This window comes from Schistocerca piceifrons, chromosome 5, assembly GCF_021461385.2.
Source record: "Schistocerca piceifrons isolate TAMUIC-IGC-003096 chromosome 5, iqSchPice1.1, whole genome shotgun sequence".
NCBI lineage: Eukaryota > Metazoa > Arthropoda > Insecta > Orthoptera > Acrididae > Schistocerca > Schistocerca piceifrons.
This window is the reverse complement of record NC_060142.1, coordinates 193,160,279-193,175,008: the sequence shown is the minus strand read 5'-3', so window position 1 is coordinate 193,175,008 and position 14,730 is coordinate 193,160,279. Positions and strand designations below refer to the sequence as shown.

The 14,730-nt window shown below is 40.2% G+C and overlaps 1 protein-coding gene across 1 annotated transcript; it reads left to right on the top strand.

Moving 5' to 3' along the window:
- The first annotated feature begins 1,088 nt into the window (after positions 1 to 1,088).
- Positions 1,089 to 14,393, top strand: LOC124798584 (ejaculatory bulb-specific protein 3-like). Its single transcript, XM_047262046.1, has 2 exons — positions 1,089 to 1,302; positions 14,038 to 14,393. Exons 1-2 carry the CDS (start codon positions 1,113 to 1,115, stop codon positions 14,232 to 14,234), a joined length of 387 nt encoding a protein of 128 aa, XP_047118002.1. The 5' UTR covers positions 1,089 to 1,112; the 3' UTR covers positions 14,235 to 14,393.
- The last annotated feature ends 337 nt before the right edge of the window (positions 14,394 to 14,730 follow it).

Genomic DNA, 14,730 nt, shown 5'->3' with positions numbered 1-14,730 from the left:
AGGTCATCAGTCCCCTAGAACTTAAAACTACTTAAACCTAACTATCCTAAGGACATCACACACACCCATGTCTGAGGCAGGATTCGAACCTACGACCGTAGCGATCGCGCGGTTCCAAACTGTAGTGCCTAGAACCGCTCGGCCACACCGGCCGGCAAATAATTGCAGATGTAGGGTTAATGTGCTGAAGATGGAAGGGTTCAAATGGCTCTGAGCACTATGGGACTCAACTGCTGTGGTTATAAGTCCCCTAGAACTTAGAACTACGTAAACCTAAGTAACCTAAGGACAGCACACAACACCCAGCCATCACGAGGCAGAGAAAATCCCTGACCCCGCCGGGAATCGAACCCGGGAACCCGGGCGTGGGAAGCGAGAACGCTACCGCACGACCACGAGATGCGGGCAAGATGGAAGGGTTAGCCCAAGAGAGGAATTAATGGAGGGCCACATGACGAAAAAAAGAAAAAAAAGTCGAATGGACGTGAGCATAGACAGACTTCGATGATATTCAGAAATGGTCGGGTAACGTAAATGAGAATATTTGTTTAGAACGAGAAAGACAACCTAATCCTCGCGGAACTCTGTTGGGTAAAACCTGTATTCGAGGACGATTGTGCGACTATTTTGCTGCCACCGCAAATTATATGGACAAAGTTAGAGGAGTTAGAGAGCGCACAAAGGGACGTTGTCATTTTTCCCAGACTGAAAATGCAAATGTAATAGGATAGAAACACACCACACCGGACAGTAAGTGCGATGTAGAATTTGAACAGTTCTTTGAAGTTGTCATCCACCTCGGGCTTCAGTACAACGAAAACAGATGACTGGCTACTCTCCTCACAGAGGAAGGCTGCATAATTGAGACACTGTTTTTTATTGTTTGGCGTCACAAAGAATATTTCTTGACTCGTTGTTCGCGAATAACGTACAGTCTCATTAGTGTGACCTCGGATACAAAAAAAAAGAAAAACAAATAAAAAAAGGACTAGAAACACCCGGCTGCAAGCGCATTAGTGATTCCTTCGTCACGATTAGTAAACAAGACGGTGGAGTGCGCGCAACTATAAGAGCAGTCGCCAGCCGCGCCAGACTCAACCTACGGAGCAGCAATGTCCCGCCTGACGCTCGTTGTCGTGCTCGCTTGCGTAGGGCTCGTGGCCGCCCAGACGCCGGTGTCGCAGCTGGGCAGCGTTGACATTGACGCGCTGCTGGCCGACTCCGCCAAGCTGGAGGCGCTTATGAAGTGCCTCCTCGACGACTCGGACGGCTCCTGCACCGCCGACGGAAAAATTGTGAAACGTAAGTGCGAAGCAGTGTTTTCGATGCCCATCAATATCTGTCAGAGCTCCTGCTAACACTGGGGCAAGGGATACTGTGAGGTCGAGCATATCCTCACTCGGATGTACATCTATGCCTGCATATGTACTCTGGAACCCACTGTGAAGAGCACAGCAAAGGGTGTTGATCATGATGCAGTATGTAACCGCTTCATTCCGATCCATTCGCGTTTAATCTGTCTGAGTAAACTTTCGCGCGGTAGTTGAAGTCGCTCCAGTAAATCAAACATACCTGTGACGATTCGTGCCGTCGTTCTTTGAATACGTTGTCAACCCTCTGCTACTTCTATCTGGTATGGGATCAGCGAACTTGAGCAATACTGCAAGATGGGACCCGCAAGCGCTTTTAAGCTTTTTCCGAATATCCTACTAATGACAAGAAATCTGCCAATTGCCTTATATACAATTTAACTTTTGTGATGATTCCATTTCATGTTCTTGTTGTTGTGGTCTTCAGTCCGAAGACTAGTTTGATGGAGCTCTCCATCCTACGTTATCCCTTGCGAGCCTTTTCATCCTCAAAAAACTGCAGCAACCCACATCCTTCCGAATCTGCTTACTGTATCCATCTCTTGGTCTCCCTCTACGATTCCCCCCCCCCCCCCCCCGCCAGTCAACCCCACACTTACCCCCAATACTAAACTGGTTATCCTTTGATGTCTCAGAATGTGTCTTGATCCCTTCTTTTGGCCAAGTTGTGGCACAAGTTTCTTGCCTCTCCAATTTATTTTGTACCTCTTCATTAGTAACACGATTTACTTATCTAATCTTCAAAATTCTTGTGTTGCAGCGCATTTCGGAACCATCTGTTCTCTTTTTGTCTAAACTGTTTATCGTCCATGTCTCACTTCCACACATGGGTACACTCCAGACAAATATTTTCAGAAGAGACTTCCTAAACTTAAATCTATATTAGATGTCAACCAATTTCTCTTCCTCAGAAATGATTTTCTTGCCATTGACAGACTACATTTTATATCCTCTTTACTTCAGGCATCATCAGTTATTTTCCTTCTCAAATACCGAAACTCATCTACTACTAGAAGTGTCTCGTTTCCTCGTCTAATTCCCTTAGCGCCATCTGATTTAATTCGACTACATTCCATTATCTCGGTTTCACCTTTGTCAATGTTCGCCTTATATCCTCGTTTCAAGACAATCTCCATCCCATTCAACTGCAGTTCCAAATCCTTTGCCGTCTCTGGCAAAATTACAATGTCATCGGGAAACCTCAAAGCCTTTATTTATTTTCCCTGAACTTTAATTAGTACGCCAAATTTTTATTTGGTTTCCTTTACTGTTTGTTCAGTGTACAGGTTGACTGATATGAGGGACAGGTTACAATGCTGTGTCACTCCCTCATCAATCAATGCTTACCTGTCATGCCATTCGAGTCTTTATAACTACCGTCTGGTTTCTGTACAAGCTGTAAACAGCCTTTTGATACCTGTATTGTATCCCTGCTACCTTCAGAATCAAAGAGAGTATGCCATTAAACAATGTCAAAAGCTTTCTCTGAGCCTAGAAAGGTCATAAACGTAGGTTCCCATTCCTTAGCCTACCTTCTAACATTAGCCGTAGCGTTAGCATTGCTCGCGTGTTCGCGTGTTCTCGAGGTCGTCTTCTACCAATTTTTCCATTCTCCTGTAAGGAATTCGTGTTAGCATTTTCCAACCATGATTTCTTAAACTGATAGTTTGGTAATTTTCACACCTATCATCAACTGCTTTCCTTGGAATTGGAATTATTAGTTTCTTCTTGATAGCCAAGGCCTGTCTATACACCTTGCACACCAGATGGAACAGTTTTATCGTGGCTGGCTCTTTCAACGCTATCAGTAGACTGGCGGAATATTATATACTTCCAGGGCCTTGTTTCGTTCAGAACTCTGCCATGTACCTGCCTCTGTCATTCCTTTTTACCAGTCCGTATTCACCTGTTCCTCTTCTTACTATAGAATTCCAGTTCCCTAACACTGTTAAATTTTCGTCTTCCTTAACTATCCGAATAATTGCTTCTACATTTCTTCAATCCCTTCATCATCTGCGAAGCTAGTTGGCTTATAAACTTGTACTACTGTGGTGGTTGTGGCCTTCGTGTCTATCTTGGCTACTATAATGCGTTCCCTACGCTGATCATAGTAGCTTACCAGCATTCCTATTTTCTATGCATTATTAATCCTACTCCTACATAAGCCCTATTTAATTTTGAATTTATAGCCCTGTATTCACCTGAACAGCCTGTCACCGAACATCACTAATTCCCACTATAGCTAACGTCAACCGATCAATTTTCCTTCATAAATTTTCTAACTTACTTGACCAGTTAAGGGACCTAACATTCCACGCACCGATCTCTAGAGTGCCAGTTTTGTTTCTCCTGATGACGACATAATCCTCAATAGTCCCCGCCCGGTGATCCGTGTTGGAGACTATTTTTCCTCTGGGATATTTTACCCATGAGGACGTCATCATCATTTAACCATACAGTAGCTCTCCTCGGGAAACGTTTCTTCTGTTGTTTCCCCTTGCTTTCAGTCGTTCGAAGTACCAGCACAGCAAGACCGTTTCGGCTGATGTTTCAAGGCCAAATCAGTCAATCATCCAGAATGTTGCCCCTATAACTACTGAAAAGGCTGCTGCCCCTCTTCAGGAAGAACTCGTTTATCTGGGCTCTCAACAGATACCCCTCCATTGTGGTTGCACATATTGTACGGCTATCTGTATCTCTGAGGAACGCAAGCAACCCCATCGACGACAAGGTCCATGGGAGGGGGCTTTCCATTTCATATACAAACAAAGTGTTGGCTGATCCCAGCTGTAACTCATTCATATTGTACTAATAGGATACAACTTTACCCAGTTTTAAGTGTGAAATTTTACATTTCTCTACGGTTGAAGCAAGAGTCAGTCTACGCACCACCTTGAGATCTTATCAAGATCTGACTGTACATTTGTGCAGACAGAACTTCAATGTTGATAACTGTATCATATCCAAAAATACTTAGGTGGGTTTCCTTATTATCTGACACGTTATTAATATACAACCTGATCAAAAAGCGTCTCAGTACACTTCCCTGCGGCACATTTCTACCTCTGTCGACAACAAGATAACATGCTGTGTCCTGCTTACCAATAAAACACTAATTCAGTTTTCTTTGTTACTCCTTATTATCGTATTTTTCTTAATAAATGTACCGAATCAAAAGATTTTCAGAAGTCAAACCTACTGCATCCACTTGATTCGTTTTATTTATGGCTTTCAGGGTATCACGTACAAAAACCACGAGTTGGATCTCGTACGACTGACATTTTCGTAATCTATCGTTGCTGACATGGTGAAGATTGTTCTGTTCGAGAAACCTCATTATGTTTTAGGTCAGAATATGTTCTAGGAGTGTGCAACATATAGGTGTCAATTTAACGTTAAACGACAGTGCAGGAAATTAAGCCAAATAAAGAGAATATGTATTTCAATGTACGAGATACAAGAGGAGCGCCTAGTGACGAAGCAAGCAGATGATGGCCAGGCTAGCAGGTCAAGAACTAAATCGAGTGGGCAAACGGGAGGAAGGGGGCGGCGCTTCATGTTAAGTTCTGTTGGTGGTCGATCATGTGACGCAGAGCCACAGACACTGCCTGCTCAGAAATACACGTGTTCTGGTAGAGGTGTGGATCACAAGGAGTGCGATCTGCTCTGCAGAACCCTGTAGCGTCCAAACACGTGACCTGCCTCCCATAGACGCTAATGGTTAAAACCGATGACTTGAACTTGCTTGTATTTTCAGCACAGGGCTTGAAGGTGAATCTTTTCAGCAACTTTAATCGGACTGAACTGCCTCGATGTTCTGGGAGAATACTTGTAGAGATCTGACTTGGCCTTTGAAATAAAATTTTTAATCGTTCCCTAAAATATTCCTTGAATCACTGCCACCTTGTAGACTACATCTACATATACATATGTATCTACATCTACATTCGCAAAATGCTAAGGGTGCGCTTCATGGTACCGTATATTATTGCTTGGTCCCAATTCAGTCACGTTTAAACTTCTGCAGGATAGTTGAAGTCTACCTTGAACCATCTGCCAAATTAAGCCCTTTCAGCATTTTGGGTACAGCTTTTCCGCTAACCAAACATACTTGTAACCTTTCGTACTTTCCTTCTTTGAGTAAGTTCTGTACCCCTAGTACTTCTGCTTTCTAAAGGCTCCATGTACTTCAGCAATACTCCTAACTGGGACGCAAAAGTGTCTATAAGTAGTCATCTCTGTACAGTGACTGCATTTTCTTAGTATCCTTCCAGTGACCAGAAATCTGCCAGCTCCCTTAGGTACGACTAAGCTTATGTGATCATTCCATTTCATATTCACACTTAGCTACAACCAGATATATGTGTTGGCTGATCCAAACTATGGCTCATTTTAAATTGCAGTCGAAGGATACTATTTCATTGAGTCCTGTAAAGCGTGAAATTATACACTTCTGTACATTTAAAGCAAGTGTCAATCTAAGAAACGCTTTGACATCTTATCAAGACCGACTGAACATTTGTGCAGCCAGTACTTCATTGAAATAGCTGCATAATTTCCAATAAGTATGACGTTAGTTGTTTACTTTTCCGTCAAGTTATTAATATACAACGTGATCTACATTGGTCTCAGTACACTCTCCTGGGGCAGCTTCTACCTCTGTCGGTAACTCTCTATCCAAGATAGCACACTGTGTCCTACATACAATGATATCCTGAATTCATTAACAGTTTTCTTTGTTACTTCTTGGTATCGTATTCTTAATAAACGTACTGAATCAAATGCTTTCCGAAAGTCAAAATTACTGCATCCACTTGATTGCCCTCACCCATGACTTTCAGGATGTCGTGAAAAAAGCTAGAATAGGATTTAGTACGACTGACATTTCCGTAATCCATGGAGAACCTCGTTATCTTCGAGAACCTCGTAAGGTTTTAATTCAGAGTAAGTCCTAGGATTGTACAACGGATGCGATCCAGCTCGACTGGACAATAATTACGTTGATCACAATTGCTACCCATCTTGTAAACACTTGTGAATTGTGGTTTCATCCAACCAGTAGGCACAGATTTTGGTTCTAGGGATCTGCAATACAATTATACTTAGTGTTGGAGCTTACTCAGCTGCAGATAGTGTATACAGTGTGACAGATATTCCATCCAGCCCTGGTTTCTTGTTTCATTTAGTGTTCTCAGCTGGTAAGCAATGCCACTGACACTGTTTACTATGTCGTGTGTGCAGTGGTTCAAGAATTAAACTGGCGTAGTAGTCATGTGTCTACATTTGTATACAATCATTTGAAAATGATATTCGTCTCTATGCTTGTGCTCTATTAACTTCAGTTTCGGTTTATCTGTATGGCCACTAAGTGCCTAGCCACTACGTATAAGACCAGTCTTTCTTTTGGTTTTGAGATATTCAGTAACATTCATCTGTAGTAGTAATTGAAGACATAACAAATTGCTGATTTGCACATATTACGCAGCAGTCGGTGTTTCTATAGAAAATTTTTCACAGATATTGTGTATCGTGGTGGTACTCTGCCGGCATGATCTGTACGATGTTATTCACTACGAGCACCATTCTCTGCCATTGTCTAATCTCTGATTTCACAGTTTCCTTTGTCTAACGCCACATGTATTGGTCCTGTATACATGGAGAAGGGTCGCACCCAGTTTTTGCATCTATTGTTGCGTCATCTTTCAAAAGATTTGTCACCGGCCTAGACTGCTTCCTTTCATCGTCTAAGAAAATTACAGCGTTTTCTAGTCTTTATGTTGTTGTGAGACATCAAGTTGTGCTTTCTGCAGCGTTTGTAAATACTACGCGTTCTACATCTTTAAGTGTTGCGTAATGTATTGAAGCTATTTGGACGATATTGTTCAATATTTAGTTTCAGTATTTTATTGCGAGTAAAATTCTGTATGTATTGTAAATGTAGTTACATAACACGTGGAAAGTTAAGACACACTTTGTCGGTCGTGTGGTATCCTATACCTCTAAACGGAAAAATCCCTTCTATCATGGAACATGCCATATTTACATTCTTAACAATTTTTCCTGGCTTTAAATTGGAAGCTTGTGCTAACTGCCGAAAGTTTCAAAATGTTTTTAACATGTAACTGGGTTTTTCCTTCTTCATTCTGTTTCAGATTATTGCATAGTAATGTAACAGATAAACAATTAAATACAACACGGGTATAGAAACAGTTTTAAGTTTGAGTAGAACATTTTTTACTAGTTACATGACCACGTTGCATCTTGGAACATCTTTTTTTATTTTTGGAAAACCTTACAATTCCGGAGTGATTTTTGTAATTTCAGAAAAAGACTGCATCACAGCTGGAGAGCCCATGGAAGAAACGGAGAAGTCACGTTGTGTACATTTCTCAGGGGAGTCAATTTAATCTTTCAAGATTACAAAAAATTCATAAAACACTCCAATCGAGCATAACCAACATAATCAAGATGCCAAATTTGGCGACTGTGCAGGATGAAATTTAGAAGAAATAACAACTGCAATTATATGATAAAAGAGATACTACACGCAAAGCAAGTACATGTTTACCACGAAAGGAACGTGGTAAGTCTATCACTTATGGGTTGGCGTCCGTCCCTTTTTTTTAACGTTGGAAGTTATTTTATTTTTTTAGTCCTGGATTTTGGCTTATTATGTGGTAGATTGGAATAGAAATTTCTTACAGATATACCACACAACTGTTTAAGTTCTTGAATGCTGCGTATTTGGCCATATGATATTGGCAGGAGCTCTGAAAATATACTCCTAGAATTAGTAATTTGCAGAACTGCAACTTAAAAAAATTTCATACTGTAAAACACTTACCATTACATGCTCTATGAGGGCACATGAACATATCAGCGTCCTGCGATTGATTCTCAGGTTGCACGTCTAATTGTAGACCAAGAGAAGGCACCAAACCTACTGATGTCCAGGATCCACTGCAAGGAATCACTTATTTAAACAGCTTACCTTCCTTCGCAACCAGAGTATCTCAGAGCGGTCGTGTCTTGAAACGATACTTCAATTTGTCAGAAGGTCTTCAAATCTCATAAAATTTCTTCTTGAACTGGAATGACTTTTTAACGCCTTGGATTTACTCTTACGGTTTGAAAAGCCGTCTTTTGGTAATGTTGCAATAATTTCCTTTTTTATCAAATCAAAGTTTTTATCGCATTCCGCCTAAGAGCTCCCTCTTGAATAAATATTGTTTTGACAGTGTCTAATCTGTTAGCGGTACGAACAAGGTAATGAAGGTGTAAATACGGTATAGTTCTTAATTGTGTCCTGAGCAAGAATCAGAATGTTACAACAACCAATACCCTTGGGTCAAGGATTTTACTCACATAACTGTGCAAAAAATTTCCAACTTCATTGACACTTTATTTTCCTCTCCTTCAGCATAAGTATGAAATACTGCATCACTGCTGGACATTTGATGAAGTTTGAAACTGCAAAACGGTAAATTCAGGAAATGCAATGAAGATCTGTTAGCAAATAAGATTTTCTTTCATAGTATCATTTCGTTTGTTTCATTCAATGTATCGGAAAGAGCAGTCTCTTGCACTGGCATCGTCATGACTAGGCCTTCGACGACCAATTAATGTCACAGAAATGGAGCTGGATTCAATAGAAAGATCGATAATTGCAGTTACCTAACAAATTTAAATTATTGATAAGCTATCCCTTCGTGGGGTTTTATTTGTTTGAAATATTGGAACAATGAGCATTTGTAGTCTCTGCCTAAGTAAAGAGACGTTTCTCTAAGGTCCCTATGAAGATTGATTAACAGATGGCTTCTCACCTTTATCTTGAGACGATCCACATATTTTAAAGATCCGAAAAGAACCACACTACGATCACATTTCAAACTAAACGCAATGCCAGTAAAGAGCAACAGCAAAGACTAAGAAACACAACCGGTTGCATTTGCAGTAGCAACCCAACTAACGTAGAATGCGTACTGCAAACAGTGGAAGCAAACCTTGGACTTGCTCCATTCTTTCCGTGGAAAGACCAGCTTAGATCGTTCTTTCCGTCCCAGTAGAAGTAAAACATCTTACATATCGATGACTTACCACTTTATTTGAAAGTCATTTCAACTGCCCTGTAGTACCGACTGCCGGCCATATCTCATTTTCGAATTAAACTGACTTACCCGTTTTATCCGTGAGTTCTTCACATAAAGTGAATGCAATCATTTCAGAATAGAATAATAAAACATATTGAACTGGCTAGAGGAGAAAGTCTGAGAAGGGTTCCAGGGTACTCTACTCTCCCCAATACGTGTCATCACCTGGGCGCCCAATCAACCCGTCCTGTATCTCTCAGTAACTTGTCTACTTACGACAACGATGTGCGGTAGATTCACATCATAATTTTAACTTGCAACATCATTTTATAACGCCATGTTAAAAGTTCTTCCAGTTTCTTTTTTTTCCCTTTTTTCCCACTATCCTAATGGTAACTATCATACAATGCTATGCTACTTCCATAGGCTTTCGCGATCGTTTTCGTGAAAACCAGACCAATATCTGACGTTAGTAGCGTTCTTATATGATGAAGCCATTCATCGCTGAAGCAAATGACTTTTGATTATTCTTTGTTTTGTTCATACTGTTTAGAGAGAATTATTACACAGCGTTCTCCTACGGTTTCTTCCTCAAATTCAGCGCTAAACACTCCCTGTTTTCCGCCCGACTACTCTTCCTCACCTTAACCGTAGTTTCTTTTAAAGTTAACTCTTATTCTATACATTCCACGTAAGTCCTTTTCCGTTTCAGTTTATTTCTGTCGGGATGGCTATGTCTTCTCCAACTCCTTGCATTTGCATTTGTTCCGAGGTTTCATTCCTTTTCTGAAATTAGCTACAATGTGTTTAATTGTTTCACCAACATAAAATATAAGCATCGTTAGAGATAGGATGGGGGCCTGTCTTGCACTCTTCTCAGTAGTAATGCATCTTTCTTAGCCTTCCAGTTTGATTTTGTAAGTATGCAGATTCCTCGTCCATCTTTTTATTTGACATTCATTCGTCTCAGGCTGCCGAAACCCTTTTCAACATTTTCGTGGGCTTTCGCGACCGGCATCACATTCAGTAAAGTTCTTGCAGACTGTACAGGGTACACGTTGGCATTTTTACAATATCACACAGACTACAGCCCGTCAGGGTTTTATTTAGGCCTTAACATTGTGAATTCTCGGCTGGGTCGGAGATTATCTCCGCTCAGAGACTGGGTGTTGTGTTGCCCTTGTCATCATCATTTCATCCCCATCGACACGGAAGCCACCGGAATGACGTCAACTCGAAAGACTTGCACCAGGCGAACGGTCTACCCGACGGGAAGCCCTAGCCACACGGCATTTTCATTCATAATACTCAACCAGGTGCTGATTGGATATATTTATCAAATGGATGATTTTAATAAGTGGTTCTGAAGCATTATGCTCGAGTGTCGTATACAACAGTGTTAGGGGATACACTCTGTGGGTCGTTTAAGGAAATGGACTCACATTCGGGATTAGCAGAATTGAGAATCCCTTCTGGCCATTCAGGTTTAGTATTTCCGTGATTTACGTAAGTGGTCGGATCGGCAGATTTTCTTTGCTATCCTTTTTACTTATAATTCGTCAGTAATGCTTTACAATGCATTTAATGGAAAACATAAAACCTCAAAGATCAGACAAAGATTTTTCCGCTTTCCTTCCCTACAATGGGATTTTCAGTCAAACATCAGGTGAACTAGTAGTGTGACATAGGGAGTCCCAATTTGGAATTTCCGATTCCAACATTTGCCCTGTAACTTACTAAAACCGCCTGAAAATGTTAGTTGTACATATGTCACAGACAAAATATATGTAAATCTAGTGCACGTGCAATGTATTTATTTTTGTGTATGCAGAGGAAAGTCGACGATCTTCTCGGCGTGTGTACACTAGCTTGCCAACTTCTGCTTAACTCTGTCACATGTAGTTGACAGCGTAAGCGAAAGGCAACTAATGATGTTCACTGAAGCGAAGGCAACTTCTCTGTTAGAGTTTATACTGGTCTGATGAAACGGTCTGGTTATAGCAAGAGTTTATCGGAAGCAATGGATCGTCTTATATGATTGAAAATATAGACAACTCGTCACTTTTTTGTGAATAGTTTGCGAATAGAGAACACATAATCAGTCAACATCAATTCCAACAATTTTTCTTGGAGTTATGGAAATTGTGTTGTGCTTACAAATCACTTCATTTTTGGGTGAGCGAGCAATCCCTTTGTATGAATCATCAGCGAATCCACCAACATCGATGCTGTCAGTCTGGGAACACTAATTTCCTTCCAAAGCCTCAGAAGGCAATAGGAACCGAACCGATGCCATATTTACTAATTTCCAGGTAGAACTCTATTAAGATCCGTTGCGCCTTCTCGAAAACCAAATCATGCTTAAGTAATGACAGACGAGTACAATTGTGTCAAAATAGGAAGCATAAGAAAAGGAAATGTTGTTCTTGAACAGGTTGTTGGAAGGATTACTGAACAAGGGAAAGCCTAAGTACATGGCGCTAGACTTATCGTAATGTTCAAAACATCTACTTCGTTAAACTTTCTACCACCATGCTTAGAAGTAATTAAAAAACCGGAGAATCCCTTCTGTTGCACGTAAATAGTCGGGCAAACATCAATTGCTGACTCATATGCTTGATAGCCTCGTGACAACCTATGTGAGAGGTGCTTTAGGAGGTAACGTACAAGCTGACCCCTTTCCTGAGAAAGAACTGACTAGTGTCCTCCTTTGCAACTTCCAGAATAGAAGTTCCAGCTTCAGTGCATTCCTTTCGGACTGCAACTACATGAGAAGACAGCATTTTTTATGGAAATAACTTCCTTCGTTCTACAGTCACGTGTTATTCATTACGCAAGGACAGCCGCGCGGGATAGCCGTGCGGTCTTGGGCGCCTTGCCACGGTTTGCACGGCTCCCCTCGTCAGAGGTTCGAATCCTCCCTTGGGCATGGGTGTGTGTTGTCCTTAGCGTAAGTTAGTTTAAGTTATATTAAGTAGTGTGTAAGCCTAGAGACAGAGGACCTCAGAAGTTTGGTCCCCACAAAATTTCACGCAAGGACATGTGGAGTGTAATCACATTCATCCTATTTCTTCGTGCTTAACAGATTTTAATTATAGAGGTACGCGCTTAAAATACAACCATAAACCTGATGACTGTGCAGTGCCTCTCATCCACTCGTTTATTTATTCATGTGGTTGCTGTTTTTCCTGAAACAATTGCAGATGTCCATTCTAAATTTTTAGCTTCGTGCAAGTAACTTATACAAAGCTCAAAGTTGTTAATGCAGGTGACATTTAATAGTAGTTACAGATAACATTCCTATGCAACTGCTCGAAAATACTTAGCAACACAAAAAAAAAATTAAAATCAAGTTCTGTAAAGATAGAATACCAGTTATTTATGAGTACAATTACGGGAACTTTCCCGACGGTATATCGAAATGAAATACTGTAGACTGTTAACAGATGCCAAATTAAGGATTGTAGTGAATAACTGTCGTGAAGTATTGTTCCCAATTACTACTTCGAATATTATATATACAGCAAGCTTTATACTGAAGGGCGTTATGCTCTTTTATACGTCTCTTATATTTACATATACGTCTTAATGTGAATACTTACGCACTTAAATCACGAATAATAAAAATTAAAAAAATCGTAGTCTGCTATAAAGAGTCCTTGATAAATATCATGTTGTTGTTGTTGTTGTTGTTGAGGTATTCAGTCCAGTGACTGGTCTGAGGAAACTCTCCACTCTTGTTTAATCTGTGCAAGATTTTTCATCTCCGAATAGCTATTACAACTCACATCCATTTGAAACTGCTACACCATGTATAGAGAAAATTCGAAATACGATACTTACGTTTTGCATGTGTAATTTCTAGAACTCCTCCTTTATGAGCTTCAACATGTACTCACCTACACTGATTTTCCGTCAAACGTTATTCACAACTTCTCATGACAGTACCGAAGAAATTTCGAAAAGCTATAAATATGTGGGCGTCATTTTTTTGTTGAATCCAGATAAGTTGCTGCAGTGGCCACTGGAAAGGAAACAAGCTATCTACCGTTTATTTTGATAAATTATTTGAGAACGTTCTGCCATTATAATATGTAATTGTTAACTGCTGTCAGCAATTCACGAACAAAATCAGTATATTGTAGTGACTTGTTTGAATGTGTGGAACGAAATAAACTAACGGGCTACTTTATTCTGAAACTGATACTAAACTCCCTGTTCGTTGTTATGTAACGTAATGAGAGATTTAGAATTGTGGCAGTTATCGATAACACAAATGTAACTAACGCTTTCTTATTGAGGCAGAAAGTTCGGGGGGCAATGAATGCAAATTTAAATTACAATACCTGACTTTACACTGATTTCTTGTCTAACATTTTTATATGAATTTCACTGTTTGTTGAATATGTAAAAGGTAGCATATTTTTGCTGTATTTCCCATGAAGGAAAACATGAAAAGAAATATGTATTGTGCAAAGAGTTTATCAGCTCTTTAGACTGTAGTTTCATCTACACATGTGTATAGTAGTACTATGATATTATTAAAATGGTGATATGAACTTTTTCTTTTAACGTAGGCTTGGCTGAGGAGACAGTAAAAAATAACTGCGCCGGCTGTACCGAACCTCAGAAAGAGGATATTTTGAAGATCATGGTGTACATCAGCAACGAGAAACCAGAGTTAGTGCCGAAGTTGGATTCCAAGTACGACCCTACAGGAGAATTCCGCGCCAAGTATGGAGACGCCTACAGGGCTAAGGGTGTCAAGTTTTAAAATTCGTAGGAGCATCTAGACACCATTAATGCCATCAGGATTCATACTGGAATTGTACATGTAATGGGTCTCTCTATGTAAACATTGATAAAATTTTGAATATTCTAACGTAGAAAATACTTGTAATTTTTTGCTTTCAATAAATTCTTTTCATTTTCATTAAGCCTCAGACTGTGTGCACAAGGCGTGTCTAGTGGAATAACGGATTTAACCATTTGCAAATAACTTAACGCTGAGCACAGTAAAACTTATATCTTAAAGATAAACCCAGTTACATACTGAGCCCTTTAGAAATAAACGAAAATAAACCACATTAACGTGATATATTCCAAGTGAAATGTTCGGAGCAAAGGTAAATCTGAAAACAGCACCATACTTTGTAGATTGTTGCTATACAGTACGGACCCGATGGAATTCAGTTAAGGAACTTTAGTCTTCATTAACTCATGTAAGAACGTGTCTCTATGTGTAATGTACTTCTTGCAAGCAAAACTGA